This window comes from Elaeis guineensis, chromosome 1 (assembly GCF_000442705.2).
Source record: "Elaeis guineensis isolate ETL-2024a chromosome 1, EG11, whole genome shotgun sequence".
Taxonomy (NCBI): Eukaryota; Viridiplantae; Streptophyta; class Magnoliopsida; order Arecales; family Arecaceae; genus Elaeis; species Elaeis guineensis.
Window position 1 is genome coordinate 177,128,237 of NC_025993.2, and position 27,069 is coordinate 177,155,305.

Genomic DNA, 27,069 nt, shown 5'->3' on the forward strand with positions numbered 1-27,069 from the left:
ACTGCCAATTATACATGAAAATCTAGAGGCAATCAATTAGATAAGGATAACAACTCATGTCAAGATTGGAATCCAACTTAACCATTACTATTCTCATAACAATTCCTTATATCATAATTTTTTTTGATCATAGCACTGTCGCACCAATAAATCCAACCAGCAAATCTCTTATTTTGCGACCAATTTGAGTAAACTCAAATAATCTCTTTGCCCGTCACCCCCAACCAACCGTGTTTCTTCCATTCATGGTTTCCAAAATACCTTTAACAAAAAAAAATCCGGAACCAATATGATCATGCCCACTAAAGGCACGTCTTTTTTTTATCAAAAAAAAAAAAGGACACATCCTTGCATATCTTTTCAAATAACATCAAATTTAATAAAAAAATTTATTTTAATTGTTCACTTGACCATACCGAAGCGATTAGAAGAAAATATGATCTAGTCACAAAAATTTGCACTCATGTTCTCCTATCACATTAAAAGAAATCCATTTGCATACGGAATAATGTCATGGAGGATAATAAATTAATGACATAGCATAATAAAGAGTGTCCAACCTAATAAGAAATTAGTCATATACAACATTAATAGTGGATGATGGTAGATTGCCCTAGAAATCAAACCGCATAGAAATCATAAATTCAGATCATGCTTTAATGACCTCCAAAATCCTAACCTGCAATCAAGAAAGGACCCTCATGTCACGAAGATATTGAAATCTATAATTTTTTTTCCTCAATTTTTTGGACTCAATACCATCGCAAATAAAACAAGCAGGATTTCAAACGATCTCTTCAATGCAACCCAATATACAAACAAATTCATCACCATTATCAACTTTCAGGTGGATGTCATAAATGATAATTGAATCTGGGTTATAAAATGTTGAGAGGCCCTAAAACATAATCCATGTCCAAGGGGACAAAAACCCTAGCAACCTTAGATGAAACACAAACACTGTGAGAACAAAAGAAAACCCCAAGAAAAAAAAAATTGAAAAGAAATCAACGATTAACCCTAAAGAAGTCAGGCAACAAAGGTCAAAAGGAAAGAAGACAAGAAATTAAAATAAAAAATAAATAAAAAAATATAGAACTTCTAATTATAGGCCAGTCTGGGATTGGTGACTGTGGGACCTATTCAACAATCTTGTGACACGTGCCCGGCCTAAAGCGAGCTTTTCCCGTCAGAGTCGAAGCCGGATTAACTCGGGCCGGCGGTTCGAAATGAACCCGCATGAGTGCCGGTTCAAGGTCAAGTGCATTGCACGTGACCATAACAAGGTGCCAGCAGGAGGATATATAGATAAATAACTGAGGGATAAAAAGTCCCCCCTTTTTTGTGTTCGCCGGTTAAACCTCCCGCGTTCCCTGCCTCTTCTCTCTCCTCCTCCTCCTCTTCTGATGGTGGCTATGGCCACAGTTGTAGCCTCGCCTTCTTGCTCTTCCCCCTCTTTCTCCTTTACCCACTCCATTTCCTCGTCTCGGAGGTCGACGTTCGCCTGCTGCCATCGACTTCCGCGGTCCCGAAAGCAATGTCTTCGAAGTGGCGCTTCTTCCCGAGGAAACGGCGATGAGGTAATCGAAAAAAGAGAAAAATAATCTATTCTTGATAGCATCTTGTTTATAGATGTCCTGGCATAGGTGATTTCTTGGAAGGGTTTGATTTTTCTTGAGATTCTTGGCGGTATTTTGTTCTTTTGGGAGGGTAGCCTGAAGGGGTTTTTCACAAGAGATATCCAGAGAGAGGGAACGATGAGAGGGCGTATCTGCTGCCTGATGGGGGTGGAGGAAAGGTGGTGTTCGAATCGGCCGGAGTGCAGAAGAAGGACAAGGGTCTGGTGTATAATCTCAAGGAACATCAGGCATGGTTTAAACTCTTACAAACTTTAGCTGCTGTTGCATTTGCTTTTTCAGCATTGCATTTATGAGTTTATGGTGTTTACTTTGAATGTCTGATTTATCCAACTGCATATTGAGTATCGGACTCTCCATGAGATTAATGATATTGTGAAGGACCACTACATTTTGTTTCTTTTTCTTAATTTACATCTTACTGTGATGAAAATGATCGCTATTGTTTTATTAGTTTTACGGGTCTGTGTTTTGGTAAGGCTCGTTGGTTTATACTTTGTGCATTATAGATGGATGTATTTCATGTATCAATAGCTATTCTTCTGCCCTTGTGCCTAGATTTAGATGATGTCTAGGGGATTTGTAGAGGATTGCTTCTTGTTGGCATTAGCTTAAGCTGTGAGACTGGCAAGTTGGGTTTTACTTCCAATTGGAGACGGAAGAAATTTCACCCTCTAATCTTGTCTGCTCAAATGTTCAACAATAAGAATGAAGTTTTTTTTGCCTGTTTTGAACCATAAAATATATAATAAAATTGTTCGTTCATTTTACTAAACAGTTTCAACCTAATTAAGAAGAATGGCTGACTAATAGTGGCTCATAACTTGGTTATTTTTGTTTTCTTGTAATAAATTTGTTTTTTTTTTTTTTGAAAAACTGCTTTGTTTTAGTGCCAGAAATATTTTGATATATCCCTTCTCTCTATTAGAAAAAGGAGAAATTTTGATATAAAGAAAGCCAAAAGTGAATTTTTTTCTATTTGGTTCATCTTTCAGTGAATCATGGTTAATTGTGAAATTTTGGCCTCCCTAGTCATGAGTCTGGAGCTACTAAGAAATAACAGGTTCCCTCTGACATGATTCAAATCTGTTATCCTGCCTGACATAGATAGCAAGCATCAGATTCAGATTTGCCCATTCTTTGCCCCATCTCTTTCTCGGTGATCACCGCCCATGAAAACCCTAACCCTAATTGTGGATCCCCCTCTTCTATACCCCTCTCCCTTCAATTCCTCTCCCTTGAGCATCTATTTCTTGCCTTCATTTTATGGTTTCTCTCTAGTGCCAAGCCGCAAGTTAGAAGGCATGCGTCTCTCCTCTATCCTTCTCCTTTTCCTTCTTCTTTTTGTCGGTCTCTTCTTTGCCTTCTGGAATACTTTTGACATTCTTCTACAACCGTAAGCGAGATGGTAGGTAGGGACCCATGGATCCACCATGAAATTCCTTTTTTAGGCTCCAGAATTGGAGCCTCAGATGCTAATTAGCACCATCTAATTGGACCCATCCAGCTTTATTATAGATGACAATTATGCTCTTTTGCTAAATAACTCCGTGCTGATCTCAATACACACTAGAACCAAAAAGAAAGAGGGAAAAAGTTTTTTTCTCCTGTTTTTCTATTTTTCTTTTCTTTTCTTTTCTTTTTTTTGGGTTCCCCTCCTTGAGCAAATCTTCTATCAAAAACTAATCTTGAAGTGTTAAAATAATCTTAGTACTTCAAGACTTAATGAATTTGTCTTTTCCCCTTATGATTGTGAGCAGATGGTCCAAAATTGGAGATGGAACAAGAAGAGGATTGATGATGAGGGGGTTGCGGCATTAATACAAGCACTGGGCCAGGAAAAGATGCCTGAAGTTGCTCCGAAACTCCTCATTGATTTGAAGTCCAAAGGTTTCGTGCCTGGCCGTGCCACCCTTTCATCTTTGGTGCTTTGTTATGCAAAAAATGGTCTCTTTCGACAAGCTAAGGCCATGTGGAGCGAGATCATAAATAGTTCATTCGTACCCAGCATTGAGGTTGTTTCAGGTCTAATGGATGCCTATGCTATGATGGGGCACTTTGATGAGATATCCACAATTGTTCATGAGACTGCCTCCCGACAAGATTTTGACTTCTCAAATGAGGTTTATTCATTAGCAGTCTCTTGCTTTGGGAAATCTGGACAACTTGAATTGATGGAGGCGATGGTAAAAGAGATGGTTTTGAGGGGTTTTAAGGTTGATTCCATGACCGGGAATGCTTTTGTCAAGTACTATAGTTTGTTTGGTTCGATAGAAGAGATGGAAGCCGCATATGGGCGCATGAAGAAGTCAAGAATTCTTATAGAGAAAGAAGCAATACGGGCGATGGCATCTGCTTATATAAGTGAGAGGAGGTTTTACAAATTAGGTGAGTTTTTGAGGGGTGTGGGTCTTGGCAGACGTAATGTGGGCAATCTTCTGTGGAACCTACTCTTGTTGTCTTATGCTGCCAATTTCAAAATGAAAAGCCTGCAGCGAGAATTTATAAGCATGGTGGGTGCTGGCTTTTCACCTGATCTCACTACCTTCAATATACGAGCTTTGGCATATTCAAGGATGTGCATGTTCTGGGATCTCCATCTAAGCATTGAACACATGAAGCATGAGGGTGTCATCCCGGATCTTGTGACATATGGTTGCCTTGTTGATGCTTACTTGGAGAGAAGGCTTGGAAGGAACCTATCTTTTGCTTTAGACAAAATGAATGCTGAGAGTGCTCCAGTGATGTTAACTGATCCGCTGGTGTTTGAGGCCCTTGGGAAGGGGGATTTCCATTCAAGCTCAGAGGCCCTGCTAGAGTCCACAAGGCAGAGGGGATGGACTTATTCCAACCTAGTATCGATATACCTGAGAAAACAATATAGGAGCAACCAAATCTTTTGGAATTACTGATTATTTGCATGCCTTCACGGACTTCAGCATGGGAAAAGAAAAGAACAATAATACTGAAGAAGGGAACATGCACGATTCTTGTGATGGCTAATTTGAAATTGTGGCATTATAACAAACACCTAGGTTTTGTAAGACTCCATACTCTGACATTGGAACTCTCTGCGAGATAGGATGAAGAGCTTTCTTGAACTCCTGCAACTTAGGTATTTCTCATTCTACACATGTACCATCATAATAAGGGGTAATTTAATATAGCCATTTTCAGTGGGTATGCTCATTTGGGTTGTACTATATCTTATTTAATAGTAATTGTTGGTGAAATGGTGTAGACCTAATGAAGAATTTCTATGTTTCTCAATACAAGCACACTGAGCATATGCATTCCACATGGAAGTAAAATAGGTTTATTTTAATATATTTTAAGATAAATTTATAGAATATACTCTAGAGTGGCTTAAACTAAAGAACTAGGATCGTGAAACTGGGACCAGGGATACCTGTGGGATACCAGTACTCTTGAAAGAGGATGTCCTGACCTTCCTAGGTGTCCCGACACTTGGGATGCACCATGATGGTTGGGTTAGATTGGGACAGATATGGAGACAGTTCTTTCTTTCTTTTTTATTTTTATTTTTTTTCTTTTTATTACTAACTGTTTTAGTATGTCTTGACCTAGTACCATACCATCCCAGAAGTGAGGCATGATGCTGAGATTTAAACCCTTGATTTAAATGCTTTAGTCAGGCACTGTATCTCTATGATAAAATGCGTGTTTCTGACCTTCTTAATTTGAAAATCTGTGATTATTTTATATGTGTTCAGGTGTGGTGTTGCTCAGGCTCTTAAGCATATTAATATTTTGGATCATCGGGTTTTCTAATGATTTAGCGGAGCTTGGTATAATTCAAGAAGGATTCTACATGAAAGTTAAGACTGTTTTGCAACCACTGGTGCATCTAGTGAGTAGCTGGAGTCTTACTTTACCTCCAAACCGACTTGATGTTTTCTTGGCTATTTACGATCCATTTCTTCTCTAGTTACCAAAAATCCTGTTTTTTTTTCACCTTTTAAGGTACCATATCACATTGAAGTGGGCAGGCTTCAGGTCTTGTGTGCCTTCCACTGTCAGGACCATTTATAGAGTAAGTAGTTAATTTGCCAAAATCCTCGGTTACTAATTAGTAATTGTTTTTATGGTGATCTGCTTGTAAACCTTGATACACTAAGAATCAAGGTTAAAATTTAGTTTCTCATGCTTCTGACATTTGAAAATTAATGATTGTGATCAAGCACTTTTTATGCTACCTTGTTACATCAGTAGAGGTGCTTGTCCATGGTCAGCTAATACTACTGGCTAAGGCACGCTACTCTTTAGCAAGGTTAAAAGGAGAAGAGGTGCTAATTTTATCACAGGTTAGCTAATGCTTTTTCAGATGAAAATCTTTCTGTTGTTGCATAGCATGTTGATATTGGAGCACCTTAGAAAACCTGAATGGGAGCTGGAGTAAGAGTTGGAAGGGAAGTTCTGTCTTGGAGGATGTCTCAGCTTTTTCCATTTACAGATATTTTCCCAAGAAAAACAGAACCTTAATGTTTCTTCTTGATGGTTAGATCTTGTTCATTTATGGTAAACCTAGTGATTTTATAATTGAGAAATAGAAAATACAGTATCTCATCCCACCAAACAGGTTTCCACCTTAAGCCAACTGATTCTCTGTAATTGAAGGACTTAGCTATCCCTGCCATCCTCAAGCTTCACTTGCTTATATATCATAGCACCACTGCAGCAGCATTCACAACACCATTAGTACTCCGGGCAGCAAGCCGATACCTGAGTCAGATTGTACTTATATGATAGGATGTGAAAAGGGAACATACTTTAATTGGACCGTAAAGACTAGGTTGCAGGTACATCGTAGTCACCAAAATGTTAAGACCAGGATCGAGTTGTAAATTGTAGAATGGTCGGATTGGGTTGCGGATCAATCGTAATTGATTAGTTTTTTTTCTTTTTTAATGATTTCTTTCAAAACCTTTTAAATATAAAAAGACGTGAGATTGAGATATGAGTCAATTATAAAGTAGATGAAACGGCAAATAGAAAGCTATATATAAAAATAGTCTAATTTTCAGCAATTTAGGCCATATATAGCATGTCTCATGGAACAAATAATTTGTTTGTTATTGAAGGAATTCATAAACTATCTATCAATTTAATTACCGATTTAGATAGATTATAGGGGGAAAAAGACAATACTTTAATATATGGCTATAAAAATATAAAAACATTGCATTTTGTTTTTAACTCTATGAACTTCAATAACAGGCTTGCTAATTTTACTACTTGAGAATCACTATTGGTAAGTAATCTAAAAGCCGCATTGTCACATAAATTGTAGAAAATGGACGTGCCTATGATTTAGTATGTAATTGGTGTAATCAAGTTCATAATGTATAGTCCATCATATGGATCTGAATCTTCTAACTCTATACCGATCCTAACCCATGCTTGGATGGGATCCAGAATGTTTAGGGCCATTTTATCATTTGTATTGTGAATTGTGATATTTTAAGAGCAATGTTAGTCACAATCATGTGATCTCCTCCCTTGTGCCCCTGTGGTAACTGACCTGTAGGGTGGGGCTACTGGGTGCAGATAGAACCTTGCTGGGCCTAAAGCAGGTTACTGCGTACTTCCCTTACCATGCAGGACTGTCATTATGTGTACATAGAGAAGGCCACATGGTGATGGCCAGAGGATCTAGGCTTGTCTTAGTATGCATGTTTTCATTTTCATGTTCTTTTCTATTTTTTAACCATATGCTGGATCTCATATCTAGTCATCCTTGCCAAAATGTACATGTTTATAATCACCTAATGGTACAGTCTGAAATCTTTACCTTCTTTGCAGGGATATTGTTTCTTTCTTCCTACAAAAAATCAACTCCATGATTTTTGATTATTCTTCTTTCCTTGTATGTTCTACGGCTTAGCAAATGTGGCGAATATTGAATATGAAGATATCGGCAATCAACAAGTAAACCTCTCTCAATTTCATTAGTTGCTGCACTACTGATCAATTATCATATCATCTACTGTAATATGAGTGAACTAATGATCGCTATAGGTTTTGCGGCTTAATGGAACTCGAATAAAGAATATCCGGCATCTCGCTCATCTTGCTGGCTATGAGTGCCATCGTGTTATATGTTAAAAGGTTTTTTTTTACCCTCTGTTTGGTATGAAGGATGGATTGAAGGAAGGATAGATGGATTTTCAATCCATCCACTTATATGTTTGGTGAAATATGGAAGGATGGGTGAAAATGATTATTCCTCTGTTTGATACAGGAGAAATAAGAGGAAGGATAGATGATACTTGTATAATATTTTACTAAATTATCATTTGATAAAAATATTATTATTATCAATTTATAACTATTATTTATACTAAAGAAATAAACAATCTATAAACTTATAATCTTTATAATATATAATTATATTTAAAATTATATAAATATTTAATTTAATATATGATTTCATAAATAAACACTACAACAAAATAGGTTATTAGCGACGAAAAATTTTCGTTGCTAATAACCGATTTTCGTCGCTAATACATATTAGGGACGAAATTTTGGTCGCTAATATTTCGTTGCAAATAATCTCGTTGTTGATAATATTTTACGATGAAAAAAAAAATTCATCGCTAATAAAAGATATTTGCGATGAATATTTTTCGATGTTAAAAAAAATCGAAAAAATTTAATCTAAAAAAAGATATTTACGACGAAAAAACCATCGGTGATAAATAAAAAATTAATAGCAACGAAAATATTTTCGTCGCTATTATTTTCAAAAATTTTAGTGATGAAAAATTTACATCGCAAAAAATATTTTTTGCAATGAAAATAATTCATCGCTATTAATTTAATAAAAAAATTTTTAGAAAAAAAATTTAAATAATATTAGCGATTAAAATTTTCGTCGCAAATAAGATAATTTCTGATGAAAATTTACGTTGCTAATAATTATTTACGATGAATAATTTTTCGTCACTGTTAATTATATATTTATTGATAAATTAAATTATGTTAGTAAAATATTTTTGACGATGAATATTTCATCGAAAATAATTTCGTTGCTAATAATTTAGTCATAATTTTTTTAAAAATTTTATGAATATATATTTTAAATTTATATGTATAATATTTTTTATAAATTAAAAAAATTAAAATAAAAAATTTACACAATAAACTGACAAATAAATTTTATTATTTTATTATATTTAATTAAAATTATAAGATATTTAAAATAAAAAAGTATATCAATAAGTTGTCAAATATTGACATTTGGAGAATGACCTGGGGATGGGGAGTGCTCGATGGAGCTCGGATCGGCCTGTTGCTGCCTCATCAGTTGTATCGTCTGCTCCATCTGTTCCATCTGCTCCATCATCTGGATGTGGAAGTGTTGATAGTCGTCGATGCGTGCAGTCAACTCCCGAGTTCGCTGTCGATCCTCGACAGTCTGTCTCTGCATTTCTGTCAGTCGAGCTTCGCACGTAGAATGGATGTTCGTCCTAGATAAGCGTGAGGATGAGGGAGCAGTGATCTCATTCCCTAGACCCCTAACATAACAGGATCTCATACCGAGCACTCGATCATAGATCTCATCATCTATTAGTATGGTTGAGCCCTCAGGGATAGGTTGGGATCTCGTGTCCGTCATACGATTCTGAAAATTAAAATTATAGTTATTTTAATTTTGTAATAAAAATTAGATTGTAAATAAAAAAATAATTAAAAAAACTTACAAAAAGCTTCTGGCTCCCCATCGTCCACTCCTCCGACTGTCATTGGTGGATCCGCTGGTAGATATCGATCATACTAGGAAGCTCGCCACTCTCAACATCTTTCTGTAATTTGAGAATTAATTAAAAAATTTTTAAATAACTAGAGAATTATATGCTAATTAAAAATTAAAAATTACCTACCATGTGCTCTATGTGACGAGCAAACGATCTTGAATCCCCACAATGTGGCACGATCTATCTTGCCCAGTTCACCACATTCTGGGCACATCGTCTTTGTAAAATTATCAATAAAATTAGTAGATAAAAAATTTAATTTAAGAATAAATGATTAAGTTATTAAACTCTAAAAAAAATTTAGATGTGTAATCTGATATGTCGGATCCTCGTAATGCCAGCATATGGTAGTCCAATCATCCATGATAATGCTGTCATAGGGCTGTTGCCGTGCTGCCTCCTCCCCATGATCCTGCACCATCCGATACCAATGCTGATGCATGTGATGGCGATAGTCCTTGAAACGCAACGATAACTGAGTGTCGATGGCTCGCCTCACACGATCCTCCTCAAAATCAGCGATATCAAATACACCCTGCCAATAACAAATATTAGAAGAATACTATGCAAATTAAATATTCATAATATAATTTATTTTATCTGTAAGTGGGTGTAAAAAATTTCTCTCTGAGCTGGTAGAATATGATGTCAATCGAAGAATGTCACGGAGGCATAACTGTGGCATATGATGCCCAGCTCAGTCTACCATGGCTCACACCATCTCCTAATGGGTCTGGCATAGCCGGTCGGTATCTCGATCCAGAAACGTTGTCCCAGGTGCTCGCATCTCCAATGCTCCAGAGTGAGGTTCTTCGATGGACCTCGCCCTCGCCTCACCACCGATGAGGACTCACCTGAAACAATAATAAATAAATCATTAATATGATCCAAATAAAAGAATTAAATTTTATTATATATAAAGTGTAATAATTAATACCACTGAGATCCGTCTCACTGCGACTCGGCTCACTGGGACCTGCCGGTGAAGGATCCTCTGACAGTGGAGCCGGTGCGGCAATGGAGATCGGTGGAGGTGCCTCAACCTTCGAGGTATCTGCAGCGAGCTATGAATGCGAACATTGTCGTCTGTCTCCTGGTGCCATATCTGCAGGAATTGAGATATAAATAAATATAATTTTGAATAATAATAATAGAAATCAAATAATATTCTAATGAATATAATTATATCGCATACCATTATTGGAAGATAAAATTGAATGAAGAATATAGATTTACTCATCAATATTCGTATCTTTCTCGATATATAGATCGTCGTCCGAATCACAGTAATCGATATATGTGTCGTCTTCTATCTCATCGTTATTTATGAACTGATCATCGCCCTCCGACTCATCAAGATTAAATATAAAATCAGCTTCAACTTCATTGGACGGGAGATCTGTCCTATTCAAAGGTGCTGTTATAAGTTCGTCATCAACCAAAAGCTTGGATAATATTTGTTCTTCTTGCTGAAAAGCTTCTTCTTCATGTAAATCCGAATTTTCAACCATCTCTAATCGAGTTGGTATGTCATATATGTCTCTAGATGTTATTTTTTATACAACATGTCAATTACCTCGATACTTTAGATCTTTCAAATATATTACTTGTTTCGCTTGGGTTGCTAATATATATGGCTCATTTTGGTACCATATTCGTGCAAGATTTATATTGATAAATTGTAAATCGATATGAATACCGATCTTTTTATTACTAATATCCCACCATCACAATAAAATAAAAATATAAAATTATTAGATTCATACTTCAGTTCTATGATATCTATTAATATACCATAATAATCAATTTCTTCATCTCCTTCATATTCTGTTGTAGCAATTCTATTATTTTGGGTTTGTCGTTACATTTCAAGCTTCCTTGTATGAAATCTCATTTTTTTCAATGATACATGATGTGTAGTGATTAATCCTTTGATCGGGATCACATGCTAAATCATGCAACTCATCGGTCGCACTCATTTTTTTATTGAAATACTTATATTTCATCTATATCATAAGATAAAAATTATGTTGGTTCAAATAATATTATTTATAAGTAAATAAATAACGTATCACTAATGCAACTTACAAGAGCACCAAATTATTTTGTAAATTTTCTGTTATGTCGATCATCGGCATCCATATTATTCTCTTTGCATAGTATACTCTTATGCTCATTGTAAGAAATTATAATTTTTAATTTTATATCGATATAAATTTTTTTTTTAATTATTAAACAGTATGATAAGATGATACTTACTCAATAAAATCTTCAATTTCTTCACAATTATTTAGAACGTAAAAGTGTGTTTTGGATAGCTCGTTCACGTCCATAAATTCATCTCCTTGCATCAGTAGGTCGAACCATTTGTTTAAATATAGACAACGTCAGTTCATTGTCACCCCATTCACGGTCTACGTTACGATCTGCACGATTAAATCTTGTTTCGATATCATCAAGATACATCGAGCAGAATGTGACACACTCGGTAGCTACATATGCTTCCGTTATAGATCCTTCAGGCCTTGCTTTATTGCGCACATATTTTTTTAAGGTGCACAAGAATCTACAAAAAAAAATAAATTTAAATTTTAAAAATTTATTTACATCTTATAATTGATATGACAAAGTACGTATAATTTCTTTACCTTTCAATAGGATACATTCATCGATAATGTACCGGTACGATCAAAAGAGCTTCCTTTGGAAGATGAACAGCCAGATGCACCATAATATCAAAAAATAATGATGATTTTTTTTTTAAATTTATAAAGAATGGGTACGATATCCTTCTCTGATCTCTCAAGTAAGTTAATCTTCAATTTTTGACAATACAATTCTCGGAAGAACACTCCCAGCTCAATCAATGCAGTTTGACCATCACCATCCAAATAGCCACGCATGACCACAGGAAGCAAATATTGCATTATCACATGGGAGTCATGACTTTTCATGTCGGAGATATTGCCGTCATTGTTTACAACACACCGCGATACGTTTGAAGCATGTGCATCAGGAAATTTTACGGTTTTGAACCATCCACAAAAATTCTTTTTTTCCTCTCCAAACAGCGAATAACATGCGGGTGGCATAAAAAATCTCTCACTTTGACGAACGGATTTTCATTTCTTGCAAATCAAGATGAGCTTTTGTACTATCTTTTATTTTTTCTGAAATATTTAATACAGTATCGATGATATTATCATAAATAGTCTTTTCAATGTGCATTACATCTAAATTATGATGAAGTAGTAGCTGCTTCCAATATGGCAGTTCGAAAAAGATACTTCACTTCGTCCAATTCAGCACAGCTTCAGTATGCTTTCGCTTGTGAATATCCGATGTTTTTTCAAATTGAACGTTTTCAATGACTTCAAGTTATTTAAAAATTTCTGCTCCACTTAATTTCTTAGGTGGCGGACGTCGATCGGACTTACCATCAAAATATTGATTATAACAGATCCTCCAAGAATGATTAGCAGGAAGAAACCATCGATGACTTATGAAACATATTTTCTGTCTGTGCTTTAAATGTAAGGAGGATACATCCCTATTGCATATTGGACATGCAAGATATCCTTTGGTGCTCCATCCAGATAAATTTTCATATGTCGGAAAATTATTTATGATTCATAGAATCGAAGCATGCAACTTAAAATTACTTCGACTCACAGAATCATATGACTGTACCTCATTTTTTCATAACTCCTTCAGATCATCAATTAAAGGTCGTAGATATACATCAATTTCATTACCTAGTACTTTTGGATCCAGAATCAACAGTGACATAAAAATAAATGGTTCTTTCATATACTTTCAAAGTGACACATTATATACAACTAGTATCACAGGCCACATACTGTAAGAGGTACTCAGATTGTCAAAGGGATTAAATCTATTTGTCGCTAGATCAAGCCGGATATTGTGCAGGTCACTCACAAAGTGCGGATGCTTTGCATCGAAGTCTTTCCACACTAAAGAGTCAGTCGGGTGGCTAAGTATGTTCTCCTCCGGAACCCGCTGCTCATAATGCCATCTCATTTCTTCAGCTGTCTTTGTAGACATATACAACTTTTGAAGTCTTGGAATCAATAAAAAATATCTCAAAATCTTTTGAAGCATGTTCTTTGCTTTCCTAATATCGATTTTATATCTAGGCTCACCGTATTTCGGACATTCAGTTGCTTGTTCGTTATCCTTATAAAATAATATGCAATCATTTATGCAGGCATGTATAGGAGTATAGCCAAGTCTCATTTTCCGCATGTATATTTTTGCTTCAGAATATGATTTTGGAAGTCTCTCTCTATCGGGCAGAGCTGCTTTAATCAATGTTAAAATTTGATCAAATGACTTCTGACTCCATCGATTCACAGTTTTAATATGAAGCAATTTTATCAAAAATTCTAACTTGAAAAATTTTGTATAATTTAGATAGAGTGGCTCTCGTGAATCCCTTACAAGCTTTGCAAATTATTTAGAAGTCCCTTCTACCTCAAGCCTGATATTATGTTCATAATCAGAATTGCTTTCAGATGCAGCAATATTCATGCGTACATTTGAACAAGTACTTTGATGTAAATCATCTAACAATTCTTCAATACCATTATGTTCGACAGGTCTAGCAGTATCACTATCATCTTCAGTATCGTCATCATCGCGCACCACTTCATTCGGATCACCCTCCCCATGCCATATCCAACAAGTATACTTCTTATTCATACCATATTGTAGCAGATGTTCTTTAATAAGTGTTATGTGACAATATACCATATTGACACATCTCTTACATGGATACTTTATCCGACTAGCACTGTCAGCCTTATGCCGTGCAAAGTCAATGAAATCTCAAACTCTTTTTCGATATTCAGGCAAAAAAAATACCTCTAGCATTCATCCAACTTTTGTTGATATTCATCTAACAACAAACACAAAATCATTAACAACCAAAAAAAAGTTCAGTGGTATTCTAGATCCCGATATGAATTTCGGACTGAATCGCGTTTCGAATTCCAGCCAAAATCCCTATCCGAATCCAGATCTGGATCACTTGATACAAAATAACATATATTAAAAAATATATGCAGATTGAATATTAACACAGAAAATGTGTTTACAACAACTTAATGAAGTAAAAATGTATGATCCTATCTTTTTCAAATCATTACTAACAGGTGTGGTCCTATCCTTTTTAGAAAAGTAATAATCTTATTATTATTATTAGTGGATATTTCATCTCATTTTCATAAAAATTTTGGTAGTATTTCTTCTTGATTCTTCAAATATACGATGTGGATATGGTGCCTATGCATCCTATCCACCATATATCTGGAGAACAATAGACAGATAACTACTGAATACCATATAATGAAATGAAATATCAACTATTAACAACAATAATATTATTATTTTTTTAAAAAGTTCGAATACGAGATATCCAAATTTCGATTTCGATGAAGATCGAAACTTGAACGGAAATCTACGACTTAATGTAATTTAAGTATCATTTTTGAACGTGCATTCGAAGATGGATTTCTAATTTATCAAAAAAGAATAATTTCGTATTAAATTTTCTTCATCAGAAATTTCAATAGAATTTTCTCTAAAATAAAAATATTTTTTTTTATAATTTCAGCAGCATGCAAAACAGTACATAAAATAATTTAATTGTAATAAGTAATAGCAATGTACATTATGTTAGTAAAAAAATAATTAATCAAATAATTAAATAATTTCAGTAGTAATACTAAAAAATAATATACAACAATTATAATAATTTCAGTCTGGTTCGATCAGGTCCGATTCGAAATCGACCCAATCCGACCTCGGCCTGTCCCGACTCCAACCAGTCCCGGCCCCACTCGACCTGTCGGACCACCCCGACCCTGTCCCCGAACCCATCCCCGAAGGCCCCGGTTCGATCCGGAGTTGATCCGACTCGGACCCGACCCGAAACCGACTCGACCCAGCCCGAACCCGACCCGACCTGGCCTGCCCTGCCTCGACCCGGCCCCACCCGACTTGCCCTATCCTCGAACCCATCCCCGAAGGCCCCGGCTCGGAACTGACCCGACCCGAACCCTACCAGACCCGACCCGCCCCAGCCCGACCTGGCCCGGACCGGAACCGATCCGACCCACCCCGGCTCCACTCGACCCGGCCCAGCCGACTCGATCCAACCCTGTCACGGACCTGGCCCAGCTCGGACCCGACCCAGCCTTGGCTCGGACCCGGACCCAGCCCGGCCACGGCCTAGCCCGGACCTGCAGGCCCCCATCTCCGGCCCATCGATGTCGGACCGCCGTCCCCATCCCTGGCCTCGGCCTGTCGACTTGGCCCGCAGGCCTCGCGGCCCCAGACTGCTGTCCCCACTGCCCTAGACCGCTGTCCCCGGCCTCGGACCGCCGTCCTCATCCCTGGCCCTGGCCTGCCGGACCCGTCCTCATCCTTGACCCTGGCCCGCCGGACCCGTCCCAGGCCCCGGGCCGTCGGATATGACTCGCAAGACCCGTCCCAAGCCCCAGGCCGTCAAACCCAGCCCGTAGGCCCTGCGGCCCTGGCCCACAGGTCCCACGGGCCCGACCCGCGGTCCTCGACGCAGTCCCCATCCCCGGCCCGAACCCCCAAAAAAAAGTAATAAAACTCACCTCGACAGTGGTGTTGGCGACGGCTTTGCGGACGGCGACGGCGGCCGGACAGGGGGAGAGACACAGGACGCCGGGGGGAGCACGAGAGAATGCCGAGTGAGGGCGGGGGGGCAACAAAGAAGAAAATGGGTTTCAGATGGGACATGACGAGACGCGGGGTATTAGCGATGAAAATTTTTGTCGCTAATAATTAATTTTCATCGTCAGTAATTTAAACGAAAAATAAATTTACGACAAAAACTAAATTTTTCATCGCTAATAAGCTTATTAGTGACGAATAAAATTTTCGTCGCTAATAGTTCTCGTCAAAAAAAAATTTCTTCGTTGGAAAATTTTTTTTCTCAAAAAATATTATTTACGATGAAAATATAGGATTTCATCGTTAATAGTTCCTGCCAAAAATTTTTCAATAAAAAAATTTTATTTACGATGATTATTTTCATCGCTAATTACGTTATTAGCGACGAAAATTATCTTTCATCACTAATAATTACTAAATTTTTTTTTTATTTATAAATTTTTTATAAGTAATTATATGATGCTCGCATGATAAAATTTTTTCATATCCAATTGACAAGATAGACGGCAGGACCACATTGATTCACTGAAAGCAAGTTCAAGGATTTGACTGTAAATTTTTTAATTAACTTAGGGTTTCATGCGAAAAATGATGATATTTGAGAGGTCAAAAAAATACCTTGCTTATTTCTTCTCTGATGTTGTTGTTTAGAAAGTATGTGACCAAGTTCATCTGGTCCTCTTTCATGGCCCACACAGTTGGGACCATATCTATCTTTAAATTTTCATTGAATGTTAATACTTCCATGGCCTGTTTCCCAGGCATCACATATTTTGTCCGACTTATTTAGATTTTGTAGAATTCGTATTATGTTTAGATTTAATGAGAACTATATAAAAAATGAGCTAAATTTGAGTCTGATCATGTCTAAAAGACTTAATGGAGCCTTCGGCAAATAGAACCAGGCCTCTTTAGCATCAGAGCCCAGATATGGGGTGCAAAATTTTTCCTTGATCTACTGCCATGTCACCTTTTTTATTTTTTTATTTATTAATTAAAATGGATGGAAGATCAATCAAAGTCGAGCAGAAGCATGATTCAAACTAGAGGTGTCAATGGGTTAAATTGTGTTTGGTTTACATACAGGTTAAAGTAGGTTCAATCCATACCCCACATATACTTTTCCTTCATCCATATCAGCTCATCAACCTTTTTAAATTTTTATTTATTACTTATGTGTATAACTAAGAAATAAAACAAAATGAGATTTTCAAAGATCACAAGCAACAAAATCAAAATTTTTCTTTAAATATGTCATTATAAATATAATATATATAAAATTTAATATATATGATAATTATGAACTAACTAATGATAAAATTAGATAAAATGCAGTCACATATTCTAAAATATTTTGGCCCACTCTATCCATCATTCTTGTAAATTTTTAATTTTAATATTTACTATTTTTTATAAGTTATTTATAATTTTTTTATGATAAAAATTTTTATTATTTTTTTTCAAATTACATATGGTATTTTAAGTATGATTCCAACAATTTTCTTATATTACTACATATTCATCTTAATATTTTACATACTTTTATTTTGCATATATTATTTTCTAAAACTATTTTATATTTTTTATAAATATAAAAAAATTGCTATAATATATATCCTTCAATAGAAAATTTTTTTAAATTTTTAAAATTTTTAAACCATTAGCGACGAAATTTTTCATCGTTAAAAACTATTTTAACGATGGAAATTTTTTTTATCGTCGCTAATAGTTTAGTTTTTGAAATTTAAATTTTTTTATTTTTCAAATATTTGCGATGAAAGATATACGTCGTAAATAAGTAACGATTTTGCGATGGTAATTTGATTTATCATTATAAATAGTTGATTATTTACGACGAATAAGTTCCATCGTAAATTATCTTTTACTTTTAAATTTTTAAAATATATTTATTTATGACGGAATATACATTTTTGTCGCAAATAAGCAATATTAGCGACGAAACATGTTTCACTGTAAATATTCTATAATTTTTAAATTTTTAATTTTTTTAATTATTTGTGATGAATTATTTTTTTGTAAAAAATCGCTTATTGGCGACGAAAATTTTTGCTAGGTTGCAAATACCTTACTTTTTGAAATTTTTTTTTATTTTTCAGATATTAGCGATGAAAAATTTCATCGTAAATGGTTGATAATTTGCGATGGAAAAAAAGCTTTCCATCGTAAATATTTTAATTATCTACGACATTTATTTTTTCATCGTAAATAATCTTTATGTTTTAAATTTTTAAATTATTTAACTTTTTAAAGTATTAACGATGAAAATTTTTGTCGTTAATAATCATTATTTGCGACACAACATGTATTTTCATCGCAAATAATTAAATTATTTACTACTGAGACTTACGTCACAAATAATCAAAAATATTTAATTTTTTATTTTTCTTTAAATATTAGTGATGAAAATTTTTAGTCGTAAATAAGAATAATTGATGATGGAATCGATCTTTTCATCGTAAAAAATTTAACTATTACCGATAAAAGATTTATCGTCGCTAATATTTAGATATTTATAATTTAAAAAAAAATATTTATGACAAAAATATTCTTCGAAAATAAGCTCTTTATTATGACAAAAAAAAATTTTCGTCGCTAATATTTTTTATTTACGATAAAAATTTATAATCATCGTAAATATTTATTTATTACCGACGAAAATTTTTTTACATCGTTGATACGATTATTTGCGACTTTAATATTTTCCATCGCAAATGAATTCATCGCTGAAACTCTCTTTCCTTATAGTGAAATTATGTAAATAACTAACTAATTTATAATTTAATTTTAATAGTTAATTAATATTATACAAATAGTTAATTAAAAATAGTAAATATAATAGAGAAATAGAAGATAATTTAATTTTTAATTATAATTATGAAAATTATATATGAAAATTAAAACAATGACTAATAAAATTTAATAATATATGATTAATAGTATATATAAAAATATGTATATAAATATTAATGAAAAGTGAAGAAGTATTATATTTTTATCAAAAAAATTAATAAAAAATAATTTTATCAATGTTAAAGTCCATCCTTCGATGCTCCATCTATCCATCATTCATCCTTCCAATTTGGAAAGATGCAAAATGGTGGGCTGGGGGGATGGATAATTTACCTTTTTCATCCATCTCCCTGTAACTTTTTGAATCAAACAGTGGATGGAGGCTATCTATCCTTTCAATCCCATCGATCTATTCTCTTATGATCTCAACCAAATACAGCATTAGTATTTGCACCTTTTACATTCTTAAATTCTCAATGTTCAAAACTTGGGTAGCTTGCTCAAACAGGTACTTGGTATTCGAATTTGAAGATAAATTTCTCACTGTTTTGGAAAGAGAGGCTGCTGCCGCTGCCTCACCCCATACCCTGAAGGACTGGAATTCCATGTGGAAGATTGTCTGATTTGTTGGAGCCATACATAGGCTTCTCTGAAGATAACCAAGTACCAAATCAAGATATCGAGGACAGCCCTGAATGAAATTTGGATATCGGATATCATGGTCTTCTACGGGCATGAAGTGGATGATCTTACAAAAAGAGTAATGCTCCAGTCGGCATCATATTACATTGGCAAGGTGAGTCCAAACTGATCAAAACATGCCATTTCACCTTGGCTTTGATACCACTTTCCAAAATTTTTGACTGCACAAGCACATGCAGAATTGATTGCAGCTAAGTCCGGGAAGGTGTTATATTTTTATTTTCTGAAATTAAGATTATGTTCTCTATATTCGTTTTCTTTTTTCTTTTCCCATAAGTGAAAATTTCTCCCTTTTATTTTTTGATGACTTAACATTTTATGTAAATTATCAACCTCCTATTATGCATCAAGTTTTGTTGTTAATGCAAATGGTTGGTTTGATATGCTTTTACAGCTCTTTTGTGGGAAATAGAGGCAGCTCCCAAAATCTGGGTTGCACTAAAGAAAAAAAAAAAAAAAAGGTAAATGGCGCTACTGGCTCTTGTGAGCTGATACAGAAATTTAATATATTTTACTATTTGAGTTAAAATTGTAGCTAGTTTTAAGATTATAACCAATAAAATGCTCTCTAGATATATGGTGTAGTTGAGTGGGTTCAAGGACTCGAGGTGTTCTTCCTGGAGTACTTTCGTTTTTTAAACATCTCTCCCCTTTTATAGGACACGTCTGCTGTTGGACGACAATTACCGTACGTAAATATTTGGACTAAAAACCAGATGGGAAAAGTCCCTCTACATTCCACTGTAGAACATGATTCCCAGGAGGCACTGTTTAGGACAATTTTGGACAACAGCATGGCTGTAACTAGTGGATGCGGAGACGGCTATCACATCGGCGAAACCGGTAATTATTCTCGTCAATTCTTGATAAATTCACTCTTAAATTTGAACGAGGGGAAGCGCTTGGATGGACGGGGGCGATCACATCTGATGACAGTAATATCCTTGTGATAAATGCCCTCTCATTACCAAATAGGGGCAATACATTCTCTCTTTCAACAAATTATAATGAAAAGAACAACCTCTCAGACAAGCACCGAAAGCTAAATAGATAAAGCTTAGCCAATTTGTGTTCGTAATGATAGAAATGATGTGCCCCTGATATCTCTATTAATTGACGATCAATCCTGCCAACCAAAGCATGCCATGTAACTTCCACCATACCGCTGGTTGTTTTAAAATCCGTACCGCTAGTGAGACCGTAGTTTTGGAAGGCACGTAACCGAAGATCCACGGTTCAAAGCAGTCAACCCTCATACGCCACAACCAAAAATAATGGGAATTAGCAAGCTTAAATAGAAGGCCCCAGCATGGCTTGATGCAATGTCCAGTAGGAAGACTTATTGGGTCCCACCTGCCGCCGGGCACTCTCTGGGAACAAGCTAGGAACATCACCAAACCAGGATGGAGATCTGCCGACAAAAAGCGACCCGTGTTCGCGCCGTTTAGCTACTTCACACACACCAGAGTTTATACTGTTTAATGTATAGTTCCGCATACCCATCTTTTTTACAAAAAGTAAATGGATGAGCTCAACAACCAGCCGCTGACGCAAAAAAAAAAAAAAGAAAAAAAAGAAAAAAAGCCAAAACTTGGCATATCGATTGATGCTATACCATATCGGACGTACGTACATTTTGGTGTCTCTATCGTAATAAAATAATACTGATATCAGATCCAATACGAGACAACGAAGCTTGCTAACTGAGTGACAAAATGCAACCTTTGCCGAGTGGTAATCATACAATATACTTGCCTAGGAACAACATATATAGAAGGTGACAGCACAACAAATGCTACAGCATGCGGGTCCAAAAACTACATTCTTTCTTATTTAGCAATCGCGCTGATGTTTTCCTACAAACTTAGAAAAGGAAACATGCCGTTGACTTGTGGTACATAGGCCCTCTCACATCACAAACTTACCCTGAAAATGCAGATCAAGTAACTTATCCTTGCAGACCGATAACGCCTGGAAAATAATAAAAAAGACTCCATAAGTCAAGAAGGCAATGTGGTTGATTAAAGACTACAAACTCATCAGGGTAGGAACTGTAGAACAAGCAGTGAAATACACAATTTAGTTTGAACCATCGTACAAAATATAAAGTTCAGAAAACCCACCACATGCAACCCTTCCACCAGCATTTCCAGTGCTTTTGCTAAGCTCATGACCACCTGAAAAGGAGCAAAGTTGTTTCAGCCTTTATCTGCCCAGATGAACTCAGAGAAATGGAGGGCAGAAAATGCGTGTACGGGCGTGCATGCGCGAGAGAGAGAGAGAGAGGGCGTTGGTGTGTGCTTTTTTTTTTTTTCGGTGGGGGTGGGAGTGGTAAATATGATTAGAACTCAAATTCTCCTAACCCAAGTCTCAAAACACAAATTTCAGACACCTCTGACACGAGTGAGGAAACATGCACCAGGTGTAGGAGACATCACCAGAATATGGTAACAAAGATTTTGTAAGAACCACGACAAAGATTTCGTAAGAACCAAGACCCAGACCCAAGCCGACCCGATAGCACACCTATTTACAATCAGACACACGAGCTTTACACATAAAACTGCTTAAAAATTACGGACATAACTTACCAGGGTTTGAATGGATAGGGTTGGGTAGTTGGATGAAGGCAGGTTGCCTACAATATGGAGAATATTTGCTTCTACTTCAATTCAACATGATAATCAATTCCAATGTTATCAAGGGAGGTCAGTCTTTTTCAATATTTCTCAACCTCAGTTTTGTTAGTTGTGATTTTCAGCCAGAACCCAGAGAACCAAAGCCGAGTTTCAAAGTCTTCACAAGGAAACCAAATGTAACTAAAGCTGACAAGAGCTCATATTTTGGAATGAAGGAATACTAGTTTCTTTTAAAGCAGGAATACAAGAATATGGAAGAAAAAACAAAACTTGTGGGTAATGGAAAGACACCCAATAAATGGTGACACCATAAGTAGCATGCCTACTTTATCCTGAGGAACAGAATTTAATCAAAATCCTTTGTTAAATTATCTCATCAATATATTAATATAATAAAATTCAATCAAAACCAATATCTAATCCTTTAGAAGATGCTTTCTGATGCAAAGAGGAAGAGAATTAGGATTTGTGCCCGTCAAATGGTTTAACTTTCAGCCGATACTCACAAAAACAGAGCTGAACATTTTTACATTTTCCCCAAAATATGATCAATAAGTAACAATGGTTATGTAGTTTCAGCTGAAACTGGCCTATAGAGTCATTTCTTATATGAGCAAGTTATTCTTTTGTAACCATTTAGTAATTCAGTTGATTTCTGGGAAATATTTTATTGCTTTGAAACTACGATTTTACACATTTTAAGTTACAGAAGTTTGGATGCAATCAAGAAAAAGTAAAGCAAATTTTTACAAGGTTACGAAATTTTTCCCCCCTTGCAAGGGGGGAACGGGCTTTTGAGAGGTCTTTGTGAGGAAAGCCTAAAATAGATTGGATATCTTGAATAGTGGATTTCAATATGTAAACTCAAATTTGCAAGATATTGAGCTTAAATCCTACAAGGTGCCAAGTCCCAATTTCAAATAGGGTTCTAAGATACTTTTCAGTCCCTCTTTCATAACCTTATGGATCAGTCAGCTTTGGCTGCAGATCACCTGGAACTATAAATAAAGTGATAGTCTTGTTAATATCAATAAAAAATATTTTCATGTCACTAGTAACATGATTTGCACCTCATGCCTCAAAGGATCATACTTCCAGCAATATTTAGATTCGTCATAGGGTGCACTCAATGTGTACAACCCCCTCCGATATACTGGAAATGATACTTTAGGACAGATGTAAAGCTCTGCAAATTGCTTCAGCACTATGATATATTTTCCTAAAAGAATTGAACAACAAATACGCTGCTTAATGATAACGCATTTTAACATTTTCTCAGTTTTTAATGTTTATAGTTTATTAGTAGCTTTACCACAACAACCTAAACTATACATGCATGCATCAATATACTCTACAATGATGTCTAAGGTATCTTCTGGACTTCATTTATTTATTTTCAATATTTATCTCATACTTTCAACACTTTCCTTTTTTTTTTTGCATGCTTATTCATTTTTTTGGCTGAGATACTAAAACTCAAAAAAAAAAACTAGCAAAACTGCTTTTGAAAAGAAAGGTTCATCAATTAGGCCTACATTGAGAGCTTCATCATGATTGCAGATTCAGAAATATCATATAATATGTCCTCTTGGATATTGGGCAATGGGTAGGGTAGAACAAATTGCCAAACTGCATAAAACCATAGCAGTGTGGCAGCTTCTTTGTTATCATACTGTGCTCAAATACACGAGATGCCAACACAAACACTTGTTCTGCCCTTTTTGTCTTAAAGGAAAAAAAAAGCCAAAGCATGCATGCTGTTTTGGATGCCATATTGATGCACCAAACTCCATATGCTTGACCATCCAAACTCGCTACAATCTTCTTCTTTTTTTTTAAAAAAAAAAAAAAAAGATACACACACTCCAGATTAAAAGGGCACCGACTGGCATAAACCGATTTAAGGTCAACTAAAACAAAGTTTCAATAAGTAAAAGAGAAACAAGCAAATCATAAAATGCTAGCAGTAACACAGATTTTAACTACTAGGATGCTTTTTGTGCAATAAACTGAAATTAAATAGATGGAAAACAACACAATATATAGAAGCTGATGCTCGAAAAAAAAATCAGTGTCACATATTGCCAGATATTAATGCCATTAATTTAGCAATAGTATCAGAGAACCACTAATTACCCTTCCCAAGGTCATCAGGATCAGCATGGACAACAACAGCCCTTCCAACAATAGACTTTGGTCCAGAGAGGGGAATCTGCAAAAGTGAATAAACCTTTCAGTGGTTAGAAGGAAGAAAAGTAATTATCTCATCACGAACATATTAAACAAAAAGAGGGAACAATCAAATCACCTGGTTGTCAACAATGCTGAAAGTAACAGTACCTGAAACATCAAACCAAAACCAACAGAAAATTTTAATTAAACAATAAAAATCTAGTAGTCCAGCAACCAGTCATGCATAATGCATCAATAAATCCCTTGAAGAATATAAAAAAAACCACTGCTCTTACCAAGTTGTCATTTTTAAATGTCATAAAAACAAAAATGTAGCACCACAAAGTGGTTGTGATAGAAATTGATCATACCATCCTCGCCCGCAGTCACATTCCCAAGATCACCAGCATGGCGGTTCTCATCTTCAGGTGCCCCATGTTCCTTCCCATGAGGATTAAAATGCGGCCCTGCATAAGCAAAAAAAAATATTATCATGACCTACAGATCTGCGGCCCTGCATGAGCAAAAAAACATTATAATGACCTACAGATCTGCGGCTGCATGAGCAAAAAAACATTACAATGACCTACAGATCAAGTACTCCAATCACTGACATAATGAGCTGAAACTACATAACTAATCTGAATCTCAAAACGAGAGCTCAGTACCGGTAGACATGCAACCATTGGTGGTGTCCCCCAGAGCATGAACATGGAAGCCATGAAGCCCCGGTTTGAGGCCAGAGATGTTTGCAGTCACTGTAGTAGGGCCTGAAGCAGAGGTTAAATTTCCATTAACGAATGTGATCCAAGAACAAAAATAAAACTTAGGCATCAACACTCGATTAATAAATTCCTATAGACTTCTAGAAATAATTTACCATCTCCTTCCTGGGTGAAGTACACAGTGCCTGTGACACCCTCAGTGCCACCAAGAACGGCAACAGCCTTTGCCATTTTCGTACGTGATCTACACATATATGATCAAAAACAAAAGAAAATTTTCAAGACTACAAACAAGATGAGGTTTGTATGACTTATCAACATGCAAATCCAGGAAAGCAGTAAAAAAAAACTATTTCTGATCGCAATTATGAACAAAATTTGTTTACTATTAAACAAGTCCATCGATGTTCAAACTTGATACGAAGACAAGTATATTTAGCATCAAAGCTATCTACCAAAAACGAAACAACAGAGTTGATCAACGACAAAACAGTAGCAATATAAACCATCAAAATATGGCTAGTTTTTATACTTCTGTTTCATAAGGGATTAAATGATCAAATAAAATCAGTAGTAATTCGCCAAACAAGCAATCCAACTTGTACTGGTTAGGAAATCATATATGCAACAAATCATTCTTAACTCGCAAGAAATTAACCCAAAAAAGAGACAGATAGAGAAATCAACATAAAGAAAAAAAACCAGACCAAAGCAAAATCAGGGGCAAGATTCATATTAATCCAAGCAGAAAGAAGCATACATGGATTGCCAAAAAAAAGAATCGATTCGGTGATCGTTTGCTTAAACCCTAACGTTTATGGTATCCAAAATCCAAGATTCCAAACGCTCGGCATCGATCGAGCACTACTTGGCTTACCTCAGGCCACTCCTTGGAAGAGCGCTAGAAGAGTCTGGAACAAGAGGAGACAGCTAGGGGGTAACCGGTGAGAAGACCGACAGCTATTTAAGCATCTCCGGGGGCGGCACGAGGACCGAACTTTCACTGCCGGTGAGGATAAGAGAGCTGTGACCAAAGCAATGAAGGATCACCGCACAGAGACAGAGGCGCGTAAATTGAAGCAATAAATATCGTATTCATGATTCGAGGAAAGAGCGAGCGTTCGTAGCGGTGAGGTGCACAGCTTGTTACACGTGGACGCATGCGATGCCCAGCTTGATGACACCTGTCTCGGTCACGATACGTTGGAGGCACAAGTAGTTTGGCACAACGAAATGACCATGTGCCAAAAGTTACAGGGTATCCGGACTCCATTAGTATTCTTCTTTGTAGTTCGCAGGTGTGAACGGAATCTCCAACAACTCGATTCCAAAGCCGGTAACCGCCCGCGCCATCCCTAAACATCAATTATACGGCGTCAAAAGGTAAATTTGTGACTGCATTGCTGGTTGCTGCACGGCAATCTGGAAAAATTTCAAAAAATTTCATCACCAAGACACTACCTACTCGGAACTCAGAAGATTAAGATATAGGTTGTAACTGGGATTATGAGTCTACATTAATAGCTACGGACTGGGGATAAACTAGAATAAAGCAAAATAATTAAAGGCGAAAGCAACCACGAAGTAAAAATAAAGATAAGTGTTTGATTGGCTAAAGATCCTCTCTCAGAGTTACATGTAAATATTTATAAAATACATTCTAGGTAGTCGACGTAGCTGTCAGCTCCCAGTGCTAATAACCATCCATGCTTATCATCCATGTATCTTATATCCCATCATTCCCACTTTTCTCATTCTAGCAAGTAGTAACCACTCAAGTACTCCTCCACGTCGTGTAACAAGTATGTTCAAGTTGAATATCAAGTTCTCATATGAATTAAGTAGCCTTTGGACTTGGCATCTTATCACTGCTCAA

General features: G+C 35.9%; 2 protein-coding genes across 15 annotated transcripts; one reads left to right on the plus strand and one right to left on the minus strand.

Moving 5' to 3' along the window:
- The first annotated feature begins 1,336 nt into the window (after positions 1 to 1,336).
- On the plus strand, positions 1,337 to 20,184 carry LOC105039823 (pentatricopeptide repeat-containing protein At3g42630). Of its 13 annotated transcripts, XR_012137397.1 has the most exons (9): positions 1,337 to 1,580; positions 1,715 to 1,867; positions 3,398 to 4,752; positions 5,372 to 5,508; positions 5,622 to 5,691; positions 7,461 to 7,586; positions 7,677 to 7,766; positions 19,451 to 19,751; positions 20,052 to 20,184. XR_012137397.1 is itself a non-coding variant. In XM_010916109.4 (3 exons), the coding sequence occupies exons 1-3, from the start codon at positions 1,407 to 1,409 to the stop codon at positions 4,547 to 4,549; spliced, it is 1,479 nt and encodes a 492-aa protein (XP_010914411.1). In that variant the 5' UTR covers positions 1,337 to 1,406; the 3' UTR covers positions 4,550 to 4,877. The 13 variants fall into 13 exon arrangements, 1 of the variants encoding a protein (XP_010914411.1); XR_012137404.1 differs by lacking the exon at positions 20,052 to 20,184 and having other exon boundaries at positions 1,647 to 1,867; positions 19,451 to 20,040; XR_012137394.1 differs by lacking the exon at positions 20,052 to 20,184 and having other exon boundaries at positions 19,451 to 20,040.
- Positions 20,185 to 21,361: 1,177 nt separating this feature from the next.
- LOC105036933 (superoxide dismutase [Cu-Zn]) lies at positions 21,362 to 26,228 on the minus strand. 2 transcript variants are annotated; one of them, XM_073249825.1, is made up of 8 exons: positions 26,071 to 26,228; positions 25,349 to 25,437; positions 25,137 to 25,238; positions 24,840 to 24,935; positions 24,605 to 24,636; positions 24,433 to 24,508; positions 21,781 to 21,834; positions 21,362 to 21,628 (listed from the first exon to the last, which is right to left on the minus strand). In XM_073249825.1, exons 2-8 carry the CDS (start codon positions 25,422 to 25,424, stop codon positions 21,606 to 21,608), a joined length of 459 nt encoding a protein of 152 aa, XP_073105926.1. In that variant the 5' UTR covers positions 25,425 to 25,437; positions 26,071 to 26,228; the 3' UTR covers positions 21,362 to 21,605. The 2 variants fall into 2 exon arrangements, with proteins under 2 accessions (XP_073105926.1, XP_073105932.1); XM_073249831.1 differs by having other exon boundaries at positions 25,954 to 26,083.
- Between the last annotated feature and the right edge of the window lie 841 nt (positions 26,229 to 27,069).